The sequence below is a fragment of the Nasonia vitripennis genome, chromosome 5, assembly GCF_009193385.2.
Source record: "Nasonia vitripennis strain AsymCx chromosome 5, Nvit_psr_1.1, whole genome shotgun sequence".
Classification (NCBI taxonomy): Eukaryota; Metazoa; Arthropoda; class Insecta; order Hymenoptera; family Pteromalidae; genus Nasonia; species Nasonia vitripennis.
The window spans coordinates 4,520,101-4,538,731 of NC_045761.1; the positions used below are offsets into that span (position 1 = coordinate 4,520,101).

Consider the following 18,631-nt stretch of genomic DNA (forward strand, 5'->3'; position numbering starts at 1 on the left):
GAGAGACTCGCGAGCTTATTATAAAGTTTTGCCGTATGTCTTGGAAAAATTCAGCGGAGCGAGACGTGTTTTCTTTTCATCGGCGTGGTTATTCCGAATAAATTGATTGCCGCGCGACGATGAGGGTATCGATATAAATGCTCGTTACCAGCTATCTCTCCCCGGCCGTGAAAATTGCCTCTCGTTCGCGCGCTTTCCAAATATTTGCGCTCAGTCGAATATCAAACACACGTAAACACACGCGCAAAGGCGATGCTCGACGATTAATTGTATCAAAGCGGGCGGACATCAGGACACAAGGCAATATCGAGAGTTCGCCGCAATAACGCTTAGGCCGAAATTCGCGAGCGGTGCGAAAACACATCACAAGAGTAAAGTATGTGTATAGTCGGTGCAGCTGAGCTTCCAGATATCGCGTCGGCGCTGGCAAAGCCGACTACACAGCAAAATTCGCCTTTTCATTAAACTCTCAGCTATAGAGAGAAAGAGAGCGAAGAAAGAAAGCCGGGAGAAAAAGAGAAAGAGGATGAAGCATCGTCCGAGAGGCGACGAGCGATATTACGTCTCTAGTGGGCTGCCGGCTATACTGCAGCGCGCGAGAACCAATCGGATCGGAAGCTGCAGCGTATAAGGTCGTAAGTAGGGACATAAAGGTTACTGACGACTGTATTAGTCGACGACTTATATATAGCTCTCGCGCGAGATGAGATCCGTTTCCTCCCCTTCATACACCGACTCCTCCTCTCTCCACGTGTCTCGCGCACCCACGTACGTACACACTCTTCTATATACCTATATACCTATAAACCTATATACCTATATACACGGCTCCGTACGAGGGAAAGAGACGACCAAGCGGAAAGAAATAACGTCGGTATATTGCGTTATACTCCCGCGTGTGCACAGCTTCTAACACTCACCTCGGCGGGTTATAAGTGCGAATGAACTACGGCTGCAGCGGTGTCTCTATATATCTATCCGCCCTTGACTGCAGCGTCGCGCTGGAAAACTTCTTATACGAGCCTCGATGTGTGTGGGTACGTACGTGTGACCCCTTTATAGACTACGCCCGTCCCCGTTCGCGCTGCGCCGGCAGACGATTTCTTATCCGCGAGCGCAGCGACTAGACTCTCCGATGTTTCCGCAAATAAGGTCAGAACGAGCCAGTTTCCGTATACACGAGCGTGTACAAGAGGTTCGCTGTGGTAGTTCGGCTTTTTGCCCCTATATACACTGTAGGCGGCCCTCTTCAACAGGTGTAGATCTCGTGCGCTTTTTGGCGATCCATCTGCATCTCTGCTGTCTCGTATCGTCATAAACGCGATAATTCGCTCGCGCGTATGTTTACACATAATTATCAGAGTCGACCTCGTTAATTCGTCGAACCGCGCTGGGATCCATGTACATATCGGGTGAGAAACTCCACAGCCCGGCGGGAAAGCTGCAGTAGCGCGACGGGGAACAAGTTTCGTAATGCGAATGCATTGGTACACTTTTTCCGAGGCTGCTCGACAATCTAGTTCTACAAAATGCTAATGATCGTTTTTAATGGCTCCGCGCACTGACACGCTTCGACAGTTGTAAAATAATTAGTTAACGACGAGTCGAGAAGAACTCTCGTGTATATAATCTTAATTGGCGGAGAAAGTGTCGGGATCGAAAAGAATATGTCAGAGATAAATACAAGTGTTTTTTTTCATCGAGTTTCTTCTTTCTTTTTTCATACAGACGATACACAAATGTACACAGTACTTTATTATTGGAAAATCTTCGCGACCGAGCGTAGGTCACGCGAATTCTTATTATACTTGCACAGAATTACTAGTTATAGGAGAGTAAAAAAATGAGAATTAAATAATCACAAGGGGAAGTGAAGTGCCGACTCGCGATCAGCTCCCGCGAAAGCGCGTCCGCATTTCACATCCTCTTGCGGACGACACTACTCTTAAAAAGTACGACTTAAATACAATTTACAAAGATACTCTACGATCCTTCCTTTCGCTCTACATTCGACGGGGTAGCGGAACGACCCCTGTTTTTCTATACAAAAATCCCGTACAACGGACAGCGAGCTCAGCTCTCGACCTTGGAGGCCGTTTCCTCGTCGTACTGCACGGACGGCACCATCGGCGGCTTGAAGCCGTACTCGATCTTCGACTGGCGGAAGTTTCCCTTCTGGAATCTCTGGGGAGGCTCGTGATTCCGCGACTTGCGCGAGCCCGTCTGCAGCTGCGGCCTCTCGGGATACGATCCGTAAGACTGCTTCGACTGGAAGCCGAACTGACGCTGCACGTGCTGGAGCGGCGGCACGGGGCCGGAGTAGTCGTCGCGCTGGGGCTGCGTGTGTCGCCTGTGGAAGAGGCTGTTGGCGCCCGGCGACTGGTACGAGACCGGGATGTACGAGTTGTAGGGCAGCTTCTCGTACTCGAGGCTCTCCTTGCCCTCGTGGAACGGTATGGCCGGCTTGTCGTAGACGTAGCCCTGGAATGCTTGGCTGTGGTTCAGACTGTTGGCGATCGGCTCGTTCTTGTTCACGTAGTTGTGCAGGCCGAAAGTGGCCAGAGCCAAGTTGTTGTTGCCGCCGTAGAGTCCGTAGTTCTGCGGCTTCATTATCTGCTGGTAGCTCACGCCGTACTGGACTCCGTAGGGGGCGTGTACGATGACCGGCTTCTCGATGTACTTGGTCACCTCGATCGGGTAGGGCTGCGAGACCGGTATCTTCTTCTCGATTATCTTCTCCACGGGGATGGGGATGTGCACCGGCTTCTCCACGATCTTCTCGATCGGCACGGGAATGTGCACGGGCTTCTCCACCGGGTAGGGATGAGGGATGGGGATGTGCACCGGTACCGGCACCTTGCGCTCGATTACCTTCTCGATCGGTATCGGCACCGGCAGCACGGGGATCGGGTACGGGTGGGAGATTGGTATCTTCTTCTTCTCGAACGGCCGGTAGGGCTGTCGCTGCATCTTGATCCCGCTATCGTGCTGGTGTATTTTCTCCTGCAGCAGGCTGTTCCTCAGCACGGAGCTGTCCTCGAGCACGTAGGTGCCGGGCGGTACCACGTAGACCGGCTTGTCGGCCGACGAGTCCTTGGGGTAGCTGTCGCCGATCTCGTAGAGCTTAGTGAAGGTCTCGCTGCGCGTCCGAGTCGAGCCCTGCTTGGCGCCGATCTCCGCGAGGTTCGTCAGGTACTGCTGCTGGTCGATTGTCGCCGGCTGCTGCTGTTGCTCCTTCAGCTGAAGCTCCTGGCTACCGGCCGGTGAGCTGCTGTAGATCTCGATGGACTTCTGGACCTCCACTGCCTGGTCCTGTCTCTGGATCTGACTCGGCGCCGCCGACGATTGAAGCTGCGGCTGAGGCGTCGTCGAGCTGGCTCTGGCCTCGTCGTGCACGCCACCGAAGGCCGGGTTGACACCGACGTAATTGCCGGCCGACTGCTGCGCGACGATGCCGTTGTTGACGATCTGGCCCTGGTTTCCATTTGGAGGAGCGTCTTCCTCGATGTGCTCGTTGACGGGCGCCGGCGGAGGGCCCTCGCTGTCGCCGATGAGATGGGCCTCGCCCGCGTTGACGAGAGCCACTCCCGCCTGGATGGGGTTGAGTATGTGAGAGGAAGCCGAGTCCGAGGCCTGCAGCGGATTGGCCGTGATCGGCTGCTCGTCGTCCTCGCACTCGAAGGTCGTGCTGTACTGGAAAGGCCTCTGCTCGGGGCTCTGCACCTCCTGCACGACAATGGGTTTGGCGAAGGAGGCGCGCTGCTTCTCGATGGTCGCGACGAGCTCCTGGGCCGTCTTGCTCGAGAGCACGGCCTGCGGGGCGCCGTAATTGATCAGGAGTGGACTGGCCGTCGTGGCGGGAACGTCGCCGCTCTGATCGGTCTCGACGCCGCCGCCGACGCTATTATCCTGCACGGGCGGGAAGGCGCTGGAAGAATAGGCACTCAAGCCGGGTATTATGTCGGGCAGGTAGGTCTTGGAGGTCTTCTGGCGCGTTCGCCCGTGGAAATAGCGGCCGGCTCGAGTGCTCGTCGGCGGACTCGTCGTCGTCGTGCTATAGAGCTGATCCACGGCTCGCTGACCGTAGCTCCCGACGTTCTCGATGACCAGCTGCTCGTCCTCAAAGCTCAGCTTGTTATCCTGCTGCTGTATCGTGGGCGACTGGTGCCCGTTGGGGTAGGACAGCTCGTTATTTCCGGCCGATACGGGCTCGATGAGCTGAGCCAGCCCCGCGACGTAGTTAACGTTCAAGGGGTTCGCGCTGGGATCGGACTGGATGGAAACCTGAGCCAGGCCGTCGAAAGTTTCGTTCTCCACGTTGGGCTGGAAAAGCTTCCTCTGTTCGCCCTCGGGGCTGGATGGGCCGTTCTGAAATGAGAATCGTTTCGCGTTGAGCTAATTGAATTCATAACTCGTTGAATAAACGCCAACTTTTAAAACGTACCTTATTCTCGTTGAGCAGATCATTGACGGCTTTCTCGCCGAAGGCGAAGCTCGCCGAGGCGCTGCTGTGATCGTCGGCCGCCGCGTACCTGACGAGCGGATGATAGCCCCATTCATCGGCGATGTACTTGACGTCGGTGGAAGCTCGTCCGGAATTCACGTAGTATCGACCGCGGGCGTGCTCGCCCTCGCGGGCCTCCGCCTTGCCCTGGCCGTCGCCCAGTGTCTTGTCCTCGACCTCGTACTTGTACCGGTACGACGGTGGATTCTGCGCAAAAAGTGAAAGCACCGCCTTTATACATGTACATCGCTTGTATAACACAGGCTCTCCAGTATTAATCGCGAGCGTTCAGATGTTTTATATCGAGAGCCAGGTATATTTAAACGGTCGCGAGAGCTGGGCGTGAGACGGATCGAGGAGCGCGAGAAAGGAGAGTGTATATGTATACGCGAGAGCACAATGTCGATATGGACGCGGACTATACCCGCGAGAAAGTGTAACTCGAGGCGCGTGAACAATCATGCGTATATGCCGTATAACAAACGAGCGAGCCCGGGGCAGTTGTTTCTAGGGCACGCGTATACGCTTACACACACGCGCGCGTGCGCGGATAAATGGAAAGTCGAGCGCGTCGTAATCGTCGTCGCTGAGAGAGAGATGCTACGTGGCGGGAGATTCGCGACGATTCTTATTATACGGCCGGCGAGAAGATTGCAGGATGACGCCTTTTTCTCCCCTTTATACTCGTGCAGGCGTTCGAGGTATATAATATACGCAGGAAGATATAAGTATAATATTTGCTTTTTGAACGTAAATTTAACGACCGTCGATTTTTTCAGCGCACTTTCTACTTCTTGCATCTATAACTGTCGGCCTTGATTGGGGATATCGACGGGCGTAATTTGGCGAAAAATTGCCCGTCGGTTATTAAAAATTACGTGACCGCGTACACGCGCGATAATGTCTCGACATGCGTCAATCAGTATATCTATAGCCGCTGATACAACAGAGCTGGCTTGCGGGCGCTGTTGATTTAGCCATTAAAAAATCAGCACTCGCTTGATGATTTGTGTATACTTGAAAACTCTGCCCAGCCCCGATGTTTATCTCAAGCCGAGCGAATTTTCCGATTCCGAATAACGATTTAACGGTTCGGCAAATCCAAAACAGCCGTTCCCGCATCAACTGCTCGCAGCAGCAGCTCTTGACAATGAAAGCTTTTGAAAAGTACACTGCATACGCTGCGGAGTTAGAAAGAGTCCAGTGTCCCTTATCACTTATCATCGAAAGTTTTCACGAGAAGCTCGCGGAGGCTATTAAGACGCGCGGTCGAGAGCCAGAAGCAGACAGTAAGCGACCGTTAATAATATCTTATAAGTGCGCTATTAATCCTGCGTCGCTGTCGCTATAAATCTCGAAGGCGCTACGATGCTTCATAATGCTGCTGTAGCCAAGACCGCGCGGTTATACCCCCCCCCCCCTTCCCTCTCACCTCATCCCACCTTGTCGGGCTCACCGTCTCGGCTTCCATAGCCATTCTTGACCCCAGAGCGAGCGCGCGCGCACAGAGCCGTAATAAATGTCTCCATAATAAAAGTTCCGCAAACTTCTAATAGATAAAATTCAACGCTCTATACCTATATATACCGGGAGTGTACGGACCATTTAGCGATTTTCAACTCTATAGTTATATAGCTCGGTTGGGCGAGAATTTCTTCGATCGACTCGCGGTTTAAATGGGAGTCGTTCGGATTCTCCGAAAAGTGATCGGCGTCGAGCCATACCCGTCTGCTACTACTCGCTCGCACAGGTACACGCACTCGTTTCTCACGGTTCTGCACGAGCGTCGCGCGCTCTGGCATGTCGACGAAAATATTTCTGCGCGAAAAAGGCTTGAGGTAACTACCGATAATTTTTTTTTTTTCAATATACTCTACTCGTGTATATTATTAAAAAGCTACGAGCTGCTTGTTACGCGCGTGAGAGATCGCGTAATTACTGCGGCGAAAAAATACATATACTCGGGCCGAAAGAATGCAAGGAAGTTTTTCCATCCGCGCGCGCGAGAAACTGGTAAAACTAATTCGGCTCTGGAAAATCCTGTTAACTCCGTAGCGACGGAAAACACGATGTTGCCGGGCATAATACGCTTAATTTGCCTTTATAGAACAGAATCCCGTTTTCCGGCTCGGAATACACGCGCAACAGGGAGGGAGGGAGAAAAAAGCTCGCAAAATCGTAATTAAGTTTACCATACAGCCGCATACGTGTTCAGCGTTTCACTCTTCCAGTCGGATGAAGCCAGGCGTTCGCGCATTTCGAATTCTCAAAAATCCCCGACGAGAAATCCTCACGTGCGAGTCAAGGAAAATATGTAGGCGTGCCGCGTTTTCCCTCCGAAACTAGTCGCGAAGAAGCGACGCGAAGTAAAAAGGGAGGCGCACGAGTGAAAATGGGACGAGCTGCTGGTGGTGCTGCTGCCTGGAGAAAAACGAAGAGAGCTCGTATAAGGAGGTTACCGCCTAGTCGTAGCAGGTGCACCTCACGTGCATATGTATGACGTGCATATAGCGCCGCGGCAAGTTTCGCGGTCCGGACGTCACTTTCTACTTTTGCCGCTCTGGCTTTTTGATGCCGAACTTTTCGGCTGCAGCGAGCTCGCGCGATAAGTAATTGCTCTCGGGTGCTATGAATAGGTGTGGTAGACGCGAGCGGCTCGTAAACACTGGCTTTTTTCGTGCGTTAGCTGACTTTTACAATAACTCGTCGGCGAGAAAGTTCGACCGCTTGTGTGTTTGATTATCACCGACGCGGGCGTTGCTTTTCGCGTTAGTTTTTATTTTCCCGCAGCGCGGTTATATGGCTCGGCTCGCGAATTATGCTTATTACCTACTCGCCTGGGAATTTAGGTCCGGAGCGATGGGGCGTAGGCATACGTTTGTAGAAAGCCATTGTTCTGTGTGCGTACCCGCCGATATCATCTCGGCGAGTGTATTTTACTTTCACCCGAATTTATAAGTCCGGAGCTTGTTTATACAGCCGGGACGTTTTTAAGGAGTTGTTTTTCCAGGATATAATTGAACTTTCGTTAACCCAAATATATACACGCTTGGGAGTTTATCAACTCGCTGTTACGCAAAGCACGACCACGTTCCGTTCGGATCATTTGTCACGAGTCGCACGCGCATGCATAAATACGCGGCGGCGACGACGGGAAGGAGGAAAAAAAATTATTCAATTCCAGTTGACCGAATTCATTAATCTCACGCGCACGGCGAAACCAGTCCCGGCGAACGCAGATTCGTTTCCTTTATATGCTTGAGGTGTACACGAGGACGGAAAAAAGAAACACGCGTTACGATGATTACGCGGCGTATCTGCACCAGCGGGTTTATCTCGCGCCGACGTGGCTCGGACGTTCCTTGTATACACATATATACATATGACGTGCGAGCAGCGCGACGGTATAACCCTTGTGCACACGACGATAGCCCCATCGTCATTATGCACAGTGGCCCGAGAGATAATCGGGTTTTCGAACTCTGACACCGCGCGCAGCCTTCCATGCGCTCATTGTTTGACGAACTTGTGCCGACGAGCTTGCAAAGCGCTAATGGAGTCCGAGCCTCCGATAATAACCCTCGATCGACCATAATATATGCATACACGGATTCGCTGAATTTCCTCCAAGAATATATCGTCAATCCGGAAAATCCCATTTCGCTGCAGCAGCAGTAGCAGTGCTATACTGGTATACACGTTTTCCTAATCCGACAGCCCGCGTGCGCCTCTACACTTATACGACTCGATTCACTCAAGTCGTACATCAACGGCCCCGATAATCCCGTGAGCTATCGATACATCCAGGGGACGTATCGGCGATCGACATCCGTCGCCCGGGCGCCGAAAATAAATCCTGTACACATCGCGACGCTGCAAGACGGGCGGAATCGAATTTAACGAAAGCCGACACGAAGAGAGAGACAGAAAAGTCGCGCGCGCGGATGTAGAGTAAACGCGAAATCTCGCCGGTAAGACGTTCCCGGGAGGAATAGCGACTCATCTCGACGAGCTGCACAGGCGAAAAAAGAGGTAGGGAAAAAGAGGACACGCCGGCAGGAAGCGAAGAAAACCTGTCTTCGCTCGGCGTGAATTCTTATCAGCGGTCATCTGCGCGCGCGCGAGCAAGAGAGAAGCAAGACGTTACCCGGGAGCGGCAATTTGAATTCTCGCTCGTTTCGCGCCCCAGTTCGCGACCCGTTAAATAGACAACGGCAGCAGCAGCAGCCGAAGAAAGGAGTCGAGCTCGAGCTTATAAATATGGAAATTTCAGAGCGCGGGGGCTGCAAGCTCTCTCTCCCTCTCTCTCTCTCTCTCTCTCTCTCTCTCTCTCTCCCTCGGATCGATTAAAAGTTGCGCCGCCCTCGCTCGCTCTATACATATACCTACGTTTTCCTGGCTTCCTCCTCCTGACGCGTGATTGGCGTTCCCTGCGTGCGTCTTTTTTTTCCCTCTTTCTTACACTTTCTTTCTCGCTTTCTCTCCGCATGTAGGTCTACCGTGTGTGCGTGTACTCCCGACGCTTCTGCCAAGCTTGTTCCGCTTCTTCGCGCAGCTTTTTCTCATTTCAGGAAACGTCCGGGGAGATGCCGTGATAAAGTAAAACACCTGCCTCCCGAGCGCGCGCCCTCGCGCGTCACGATAGCGCCTCGCCGCTGACGAGGGAGGAACGCTAATCTCGATTTAGCCGTATTATATACGTCTCTCTGGCGTTATTTTCTACGATTGTACGAAATATCACGCCTGATGTGTACAGGGAGCAGCGGAGCTTTTTAATCGAGTTACATTAACACTCGTGCGAGTACGTAACGATTAATCGCGACGTTACATATCGCCTCGTTGTTCCTTCAATTTTCGCGCTTGATTAAATATCTCGCGAATCAGAATTGCTCGAACGCGCGGCTCCGAAAAAAGCTATAATTAAAAATCCGATAATTACATTTCGACGTTTATTAACGCTGTCACGTTCCGGTGAATGTATGCGCGAGCGGCTGGGCTGAGGGAGAGAAGAGAATCTTATTGGTTAATGGAAATAAGGATTCCGCGATTAATTGAAACGGAAAATTTAATTAAGAGTGCGCGCGCGCGTGGAGGGAAGCGCGCTGCATGGCAACTCTCTATGTTGTGTCCGCCCTCTCTTTCTCTCCTACCTGTCGAGCAAAAGCGTGCCACTGCGCGATATTCGCCGGCGGAATCTCCGTCACGCGCCGTGATTCTCCGCTCCTGCAGAGCTGCAGTTATGCCGCGAGCCAGACGTGCTTTCTCGTCTTCTTTTTCATTTATTCCGCCGGAGCTTTTTAGAGGCGGGATAAATGGAAAATCGTCACCGAAGCTCCTCTGCGTGCCAGCGGCTCTCGCGATCGATCGGCTCGCATAGTTTTAATTCCGGTTTCCCGTGCGCGAATTTACCTTGTCATTGTCGGGCTGCTTGACGTATCCGGCCGGTGGGGTCGCAGTCGTGGGTGCCAGCAGTACGGCCAGAACCACCTGGAAACAGAAAAGGCCGTTTATCGATCAAAATCCCGCAAAAGGTTACTGCGTTGTCTATAACGTATATTCGCCGAAGCTCGGTGGAAGTCTCGCTCCCGCGGAAAGTTCGCTCACGCCTGGATATCGCTTTCGCGCTTCCAGGAAGGTAAACAAGCGAGAGAAGCTTAATTAAGCCTCTCGCGAGCGACGCCGCCAGAATCGCGCCTTATCGCAGATAACCAGCGAGGCGCAAAGGCGGATAACCGCGGCGGTGCCGTCGCCGTCTACGAGCTTCTAATCAGAATCTCGGCGGCGGCGACGTCTATTCGCACAGAGAGCGTGTGTATGCATAAATAGCTTACGTCTTAATTCCTCCATTACAGGAGCTAAGCCTCGAGATGCACTCGAGAAGTTTGTTCCGCTGGAAAGTATATCGCCAGGAGGGAGGCGGAAGCGCGCCGTGACAAATGAAGTAGGAACAGCGAAAAAGGAAAGGAGAGAGAGAGAAAGAGAGGCGCAAAGTTGTTTTGTGGGGAAGAGCCAGCGTTAAGTCGCACAGCCGCTGTCTGTTGCAACAGCAGCGAAGTCTAACTTCCGCGGGACGATACTTGCCTCTCTTACCCTCTTTCTCTGTGTGTGCCGATGACAAAAGTTATCTTAGCTGACTTACTCCGCAAGGACTTTTCAGTTTCATCCCGCGCACTTCATCTTCGCTCCTCTTTCCGCGATGAGTTTTCTCCGACGAGAAACGCGCAGCTGCAGCGCAGACGGTCTATAATCCGCAGCGAATGTTTTTTCTCCCGCAGCTGCGCGCTGTCTCTCGGCCCTTCCGAGCCAAGTGTATAGAGATACTGCGGTGAGGAGCTGGCGCGCAAAGTGCGATTAGCCTCATTAAACGGTCGGAAATTTGCATTTTTTACGGCTCGAATTATGATCTACTAAAAGCGCCGCGGCGATGGATTTTCCTCGGGAGATCTAAAATCCCGCACGTCCCCGAGGCGCTCTCTCTCTCTCTCTCTCTCTCTCTCTCCCTTATACGAGACCCCGTAAACTTTTTCCCCCCAGCGGCGGCGGCCGCAGCCGTAACTCCTTCGCTGTGCCATAAGGGAAAATTCGTCCGTATATACCTTCGGGCTAGATTGCCGCTATCTCTTGTACAATGCTTTATAGCGCTTAACAAGGGACCGCGCCACCGCCAGCACCTTCCGCAAGTTTAGCTTCAAAGCCCTGAAAATCAGCGCTCGCGCGGACTTGAGCATATTTCAGCAACATTTTCCCGACACGACCACGACGCTGTACCTGATACTCGTACCGTATGTGTATACGTTCGTCTTTGAGGGATCTTGTAAGATCATATAGCTCTTGGAAAAGCTTCTGGGTAACGGCCGTCTGATGTAATCGCAGAGTCGATATAATACGCACAAGCTCGAAAGAGAGCTTCATAGAAGCTTGCGCGTGTGTACACTCTCGGCGGTGTGACGAGGTCACGACAGGATTCAGTTGGAAAGCTCGATGAGTTTTTCTTTGATGTTCGCTGCAGAGCTTTCCCGGCCATGTTTATTCGAAAACTCTGCTACATGTCCTACATGTCCTACCTTCGAGCCATTCGTATAAAGTATAATTGCTGAGGCTCTTTCGCGAGTATTATACACTCGTAGCAAAAGCAAAGACAAAGGCTGCTGCTGCTGGGAGAGGTGAGGGAATAAAGGTCTGCGGATCGTCGGCGGCCAAGCGAAGGAAATTGAGATTCTCCGCGAATTCGGTATATACGGGAAGGGCGGCTGCGCGCGATTTGCATAAGGCGCAGCCTTTGGCCGCCTCCCCCCTCAGTCGCCGCCGTCCTCGGGTCATAATCCGCTGCGCGGCGGTTTTGCTTTGTGGCCGCGGGCACGTACATCGGATATAATATTAGGCTGCCGGCTGCCGTGAGAGAGAGAGAGAGAGAGAGAGAGAGAGAGAGAGAGAGAGAGAGAGAGAGAGAGAGAGAGGGAGAGGGAGAGAAAGAGCACTGTTATGGAAATCTCGAAGCCGGGATATTCTTCCGGACGGATCGTTCCTTGGAATCCGCTCAAAGCGAGCCCCCGGGAAGACAGCTTGCGCGCGGATGGGCTCTACCTATACGTGTACACGCGCGGCTCCGTGTACACTTTTTGAATCGGGGAATTTTTTCCGGGGATTTCGAGCGGGATGAACCCGGGAATATGCGGGGACGACCGCGAGTGTATCGAACAGCGTTTTTCCGCGGGAATCAAAGCTTTCTTTTCTCGACCGGAGAGCCCTTTGCATTGAAATATAAATGTAGCAATGATCTGTCAAAGCTCCGGGACAGTATTATACCATACGGTACGGAGAGAGAAAAAAGCTCGGCTCTATTTACCGCAAAGTGTATCCACGCAGGGAAATCCTTTAATCACAAAAGGCTCGTTTGTCTGAACGAGCGAAGGGAGAGAGAGAGAGAGAAAAAGAGCGAACGACGACCAACGCGAATCAAGCCTCACGTCCGTCAGTACAGTGACGCTCGGCGGTTGAGGTACAAAGAGAGAAAATGGCAGAGAGAGGGAGGGAGAATGAAAGAAAGACACGCCGGGAAGAAGGAAGCAGCGCGCGTAAAGGCGCGTTCATTGCTAAGTACATGAGCTGAGTAGATTGAAGCTTGAATAATTGAGACAGCTGTAGGTATAAGGAGAGCTTGCGAGGGACCCCCGAGAGAGAGAGAGAGAGAGAGAGAGAGAGAGCGGCAAAGGCCTTGCGCGAGCGTGCAAGATGGAAAAGTCCACATGGGTGGGGGATATATGCTCGTAAAATATCCAACTAGAGGGAAAAGCTCCCGAGAGTTAGCCGCGTATACGTAAAAGGGTATGGGCCAGCCAGTATAGCTCTGCGCCACTAGCGCGCGATCAATCTCGGCTTATTTTCACCGGCTCCTTCTATATAACACCCGCTATATTACGCCGCGCGTTCTATTAGCGAACTATATAGGTACGCCGGACGATTTAGTTCGCCGGAGCTTTACGGATGGATTTCCGCGTTGCGCAACGATGATGATAATCCGGTGTAAAACGTGATGAATGATCTCGCTCGCTCGAGATACTCTTATATGTATCTTAAATCGTTTGTAAAATCTCTCAACTGTACGAAAATCGATCTATAGATCGTTGACAGCTGCTTTACTTTTTATTCCAAACTTTCATTTTTCACGGCGATCGCGACTTTCGTTTTTCTAAACGGGGCACCTATATAGGAACATTCCGTAGATCGATCGGTATATAACACACGCGGTCGAGTACAGCGCCTCCTCTCCTTCCTTTTGCCCGTAGTCCCATGTATGGCTATTCCATTGTTTTCTTTCGCTGCACATACACGAGGCTCGAGTTATCCGTAGCAACCGCGGCGGCGAGAGGTTATTAGGATCGACACTCGATTCATCCTTTCGCACTATCAGTGTGGCTTCTTTTTCGTTTCTGCACTGCCCATTGTTTGCGGAGCGTATAAAAGCATTGTTTCGGCCATGCTTTGATGAAAAGCGCGAGGGCTTTCGCGAACGTCATATCCTGTCCGAGAAAGATACCGCTGTAGTATTAACTGATTAATCTTGTTCGGCTGGAGCTGTTATAACGGTATATTCGGTTTTGTGTGTGCATCGGCGAAACGAAACTTCGGTCAGTTATCGAAATGAAGAGGAAATGCGACGGTTAATCACCGAGCTAAAAGTGCATCGTAACGGACCACGCGCTAATCAGAACAAGCCTGCAATTTTGTAACCGTAAATGTCATTCCTGCGCGCAGCGGACCAGCTGTTTCGCCAAAACTCACCGCGAGCTGCATACGCGAAGAAACCGAGCAGCGTATGAAGGTATACCTATATACAATTCGCCGCAGCTGTGAATGGAAGGATCGGCTGCGTTCACGGTCAGGCGCACACGAGACATTCACCTTGGCGAATTGTCGGCGCATATGTGTGTGTGTGTGTACTATACCATAGACACGCACCGGTCGGACGGGTTGCGTCGCGCCGTATAACTGTTTTAGCACCGCTGCGCTCGAACTATATCGCCGCCGCATCTCTCGCGTGGGCGTATACAGCAATATATACATACGAGTTTCTATCTGCTTCGATTTTAGATAGCGAGCCATGAGTCGCCGTTGTGTATCGATGCTGGGGAATCTCTCATTCGATTTAGACTCGGTGGGAGATATTAGGGGAATCATATGTGTACACGCTTACAGGAGATCGTCGATTAGAATTTCTGTTCCAGTCACTTTTAACTGTCAAGGATAACGTCTTTAGCTACCGTGTTGGTTTTGCGATCTCAATGCGCGGAAAGGAAAGTCGATTTGGTTCAATCTTGAGTAAACAAAATTACAGCCACTCGCGATATCCGTTGCGCAATCGCATATATGCAGTGCTATGATTGAAATCGCACCAGAACGCTTACGATTCTACAAAACCACAAGAGTGTTAGCTGGAAGATATTGATTACAGCAGCGTAGGATATCATTATCTTATTCATCATTTCATTCAAAACAATTTCCGACCCATTTTCCATTAATGCCGGCGCGGCATAATCCTAAATTACGAAACGCGCGCGTGTACAGCAGCTGAATTACGAGGTATTAACGAACCGTTACAAGACATTACAGCCTAATATACAACTCGGTTCCTCAGCGCGCAAAGTACCGCTTGGACAACCCTACTTAACATCGATTAGAGCAGTTCTCGGAACAGCAATTTCGCGGCAGCCGATCTCGATTACCCGCGAAATTACGAAAATCCAAGCCGCCGCGTCCCTTTTCGCGCATGAAAGATCGCAGCCGCGTATATACCTATATAAACATGCGCTCGGCTCCGCGACTATACGATATATCGGTCAGTCGGTCAGTGAAAATACCTATTGGCCTGAATAATATCGGCTTCACCCGCGGCTTGCGATGAAAGTGCAGAGTCTGCGGGTGCGGTATATACGAGCGTTTCTATGCGCGTCTCTCTCTCTCTCTCTCTCTCTCTCTCTCTCTCTCTCTCTCGCGGGCAAAATTGCGCAACAGTCCCGGCGACGACAAAAACAGCCTCTTTTCCGTCATAACGCTTACGCGCGCGAGTTACGCAAAAGACGACGCTATTTACTCTATGTACGCGTGCCGGAGCTCATTCGTTTGTAAATTTTAATTGCCGCGTTTTTCTCTCTTTATATAGCTCGCGGCGTTTGATCTCGTTTCTGGAAACGGCGAATTTCCCTTTGAAGATCGGGAAATCACTCGGAGGTGTGCGGTAGTTTCCGTATCAAAGCTCTGGGGTGATTTTTTTGTTCCTCGAAAATTAACAGGTTTTACGAGCTCGTTGAAAGGCTATGTTTGCGTCCTTCGGAAATGCTGTGCTCGAAGTGAGATAAATTAGCCGTTAAAGTGGAAATTAGAAATGAAGAAACGGAATCACGCGGGGTCTTTCACCGATAAATTCTTAAATTCGCTCGAGGGGATGCCATGTCATAGTAAAACGCATTGAGAGCGAGAGAGAGAGAGGGTATAAAGTCGACTCGTGAAATAAATTTACTGCCCAGACTTTTTATTTGTCCTCTCATCAGAGGCTCGAACGTCGGCTTTTATTGGCTTTCTTTCGCGAAACGTCGCAACATTGAATTCCGACAACAATAAAAGCCCGGCAATAATTGTCATTGAACTCTCACAAGAGATTTTATATAATTCGTTACGTTGAACTTTACGACGTCGTCGGAGCGTTGACATCGACCTGTAGTTTTCCTCGATTTAATTTTCCGAAAGAACAACCAAAGCTCCATCGAATCTTTCGGGTCCGTTTGGCCCAATCTCCGTCGCTGGAAAAATCGCGGATCCTATATATTGGAAATGTGATATAGCTGAAAGTCCGAGTCTCGCACACGCACACAGAGGCGCGCGCGAAAAGCTTGGACGTTATATGTAAGAAAATACTCGACTCGCTCGCGGATAGTGGTAGAGCCGGTGCGCGGACCACTTCTGTCTCTGTCGAGCTGCTGCAGCTCCGACCAGGAAAGTTAGAATAGTTCTCATTTCTGACATACTTTCCTGCGGGCGTTTCAAGTCGTTTGGGATGCCTCGCATCACTTTGTCGATCCACTTCGCAACGCGCGCAGAGCAACGTAAATCTTACGGCGCTGAGGGAAATTGTTTTCGCCGCACTGTAAACATTTCAGGAGCGCGAATTGTAAAAAGAAGTCGCCGGCGTTTATCCGATTAACTTACGATGGACTGCAATTATTTAATCATCCAATTTCGCTCAGGCTGATGTGCGACGTACGCGATGATTGCGCAGCTTCGCGAAAGCCATAACGCGGGATTTTTCGTTCCTAAAAGCGGCGGTAATCACTTAAATCATCCTCCGAACTCATTTCTGGCCCGACGACCATCTCCGTATACATATAGGAGTCCGCGGTGGCGAGTTTCTGCAGAGTCATCCGAAAAATGGCCATTTCCGTTTCCGCGACTTCGGTACGGAAGGGCCAAAGTAAGAAGTCGCCATTCTCCCAGAGAGAGGTGCAGGAGAGAAAAGAAAGGAGCGAGAAAAAGGAGTCGATCCTGCCGCGCAGAAGAAACCGGACGCTCGGCGTATTTGGCAGAGCTACGGGCGATTCGGGTTGTCGCGCGCCGGGGCGGGGATGAGACTTTCTCCGGCGGACGAGAGATGCACTCGGCGACGACAGGCCCTACTGCAGCGAGCGAGAGAGGAGGTAAACAAGCGCACGCGACGAAGAAAGTATCGCGAGAGTGGTACCAGCTCGATTTGAGTTTCAAGGTTGACGCGCGAGCGCGGATACGCAGGGGGAGAAAAAAGCTGCTCCTGCGCTGCTTGATCGTGCTTAGCCCCGCAAAAAAGTACTTTCCACGGGGGGCCGCTTTTCGATGGAACCGGATCGCCGGTTTTTTTAATCGTTCTTTCTCCTCTGTCGTTCTTTTGCATTTTCGCGTGTACGTGGGTCGAGCTATTTGGATTAATGGGATCAGGTGTCGCCGTTACGAGCAGGCTCTATTCCGGCGCAAGTGGGTCAAACGTGATGGTTAATTCGAGGATGAGAGTTAACCGAAATCAAGCCTTGCTCTCGACTCTTTTTTTCGCGAGCGCGCGGGGCATTACGTCTACGGCCGGTACCGTTCGCTCGACCGCGCGGCAAGATAAGGCACATACAAATTGGTACCAGCTTTTTATCTCGTCGGATAAGCGTTGTGAAAACATACTTTAAGAGATGCGATATTACATTGTTGATGAGGGTCGTTTAACCACCGATAACGAGCTGCGATTAGTTAAGTATCGAAAATAAAAAACAATAATTACCACTGTGCGGAGGATCAGCGTCATGTCCTTCTGCTTAACGCATGAACAGCGAGCTCCACTCCAGTCCGTTGTGTCGGCGGAACGTCTTCCCTCGGCTCCTCACTTCCTCTCTTCCCGTCGATCTTTTCCTCCCGCTGCTCCGGAGACGCGTTGTACGATCGGGCAAAAATGCGGACACACGAGTGCGGACCAACGAGAAAATCTCGAGATATCAAAGATCAGCGTCGTCCAACAGAGCTATCGCTATCGTTGTATACAAGATCGAAGCACGACTGCACCCGCGTGTGTCTATATATCTCAGCGCGAGTCTCTGTATGTACACGTCGTGTCGCCTCGACGAGAGCACTGGTCCTCGGCGACTTGCTCCGCTCGACTTAACTCGCCTCTCCTCTTGGAAGCTCGAGTTATCGTCTCTCCCACCAGTGCAGCACACCTCGCTCTCCACTCTGTGTACACGTCGCTTTGCTCTCGGACAATCACGGACGAGAGAGAGAGAGAGAGAGAGACAGACAGAGACAAGCCGCGGAGAGTACAGCCGTCTTTGCCGGAGGATCTTTGCGAAGTAAACGCTCGCACACACACGGCGGCGAGTGGAGCAGCGTGTGGAAAAGCCCCTCCAGTCTTTGGCATCGTGTGCCGCCGCGGGTGTAACCGGCTCTCTTCTCCCGGCGATCGTTTCTGCTGCCGCTGATGGTGGTGGCGCGGGTAAAAGGGGCGTTGCACGGAGAGCGTATTATATGTAGGTAGAAAGGAAAATAAAGGAGCGATAGCTGCGCGCGAAGGAGAAAGGAGAGAGAGAAAGGGATCGAGCGTAGGAGACACCGGAAAATCGCGAGAGAGTCGGCTGCTGCAGCGAGCGTCAAATAAGGATGCACCGAGAGAGAAATTTTCGTATACCTGCGCGTATATAGTTATATTTAGGTCGCGGATCATGAGAAATCACGCTCGATCGGCTTAATTGGCCTGCTCCGAATCCGAACGAGAGAATTAGCCGAGTGTGCATCTGGATGTATATTCGATGGAGATATAGAATCCGACAACGATTTCCGAGAAAAGAGCCGCATCTCTCGCCTACACACAGGCGGGAACCGAGAGGAGATTGAGTAGGACGAGGGAATCAGCTTGTTACACAGCGAGCGCTTTCCTATATATATATATATATATATATATATATATATATATATATATAAGTATACAGCGGCAGCGCCAAGGCGTGAGTTGAATTCGCCGAATGAAAATAAGGGTAGGAAGGAACTGTCGATCGGGCGAGCGTGATGAAAGAAGAAGCACTCGAATTTCCAGCGGCGCATTCAGACTACTCTGCTCGAGATAAACGA

The 18,631-nt window shown here is 51.4% G+C and overlaps 1 protein-coding gene across 1 annotated transcript; it reads right to left on the reverse strand.

Annotated features, from left to right (window-relative positions):
• Positions 1 to 1,689: 1,689 nt before the first annotated feature.
• On the reverse strand, positions 1,690 to 18,421 carry LOC100678488. Its single transcript, XM_031931890.1, has 4 exons — positions 17,295 to 18,421; positions 9,914 to 9,991; positions 4,445 to 4,711; positions 1,690 to 4,368 (listed from the first exon to the last, which is right to left on the reverse strand). Exons 1-4 carry the CDS (start codon positions 17,316 to 17,318, stop codon positions 2,074 to 2,076), a joined length of 2,664 nt encoding a protein of 887 aa, XP_031787750.1. The 5' UTR covers positions 17,319 to 18,421; the 3' UTR covers positions 1,690 to 2,073.
• Positions 18,422 to 18,631: the final 210 nt, after the last annotated feature.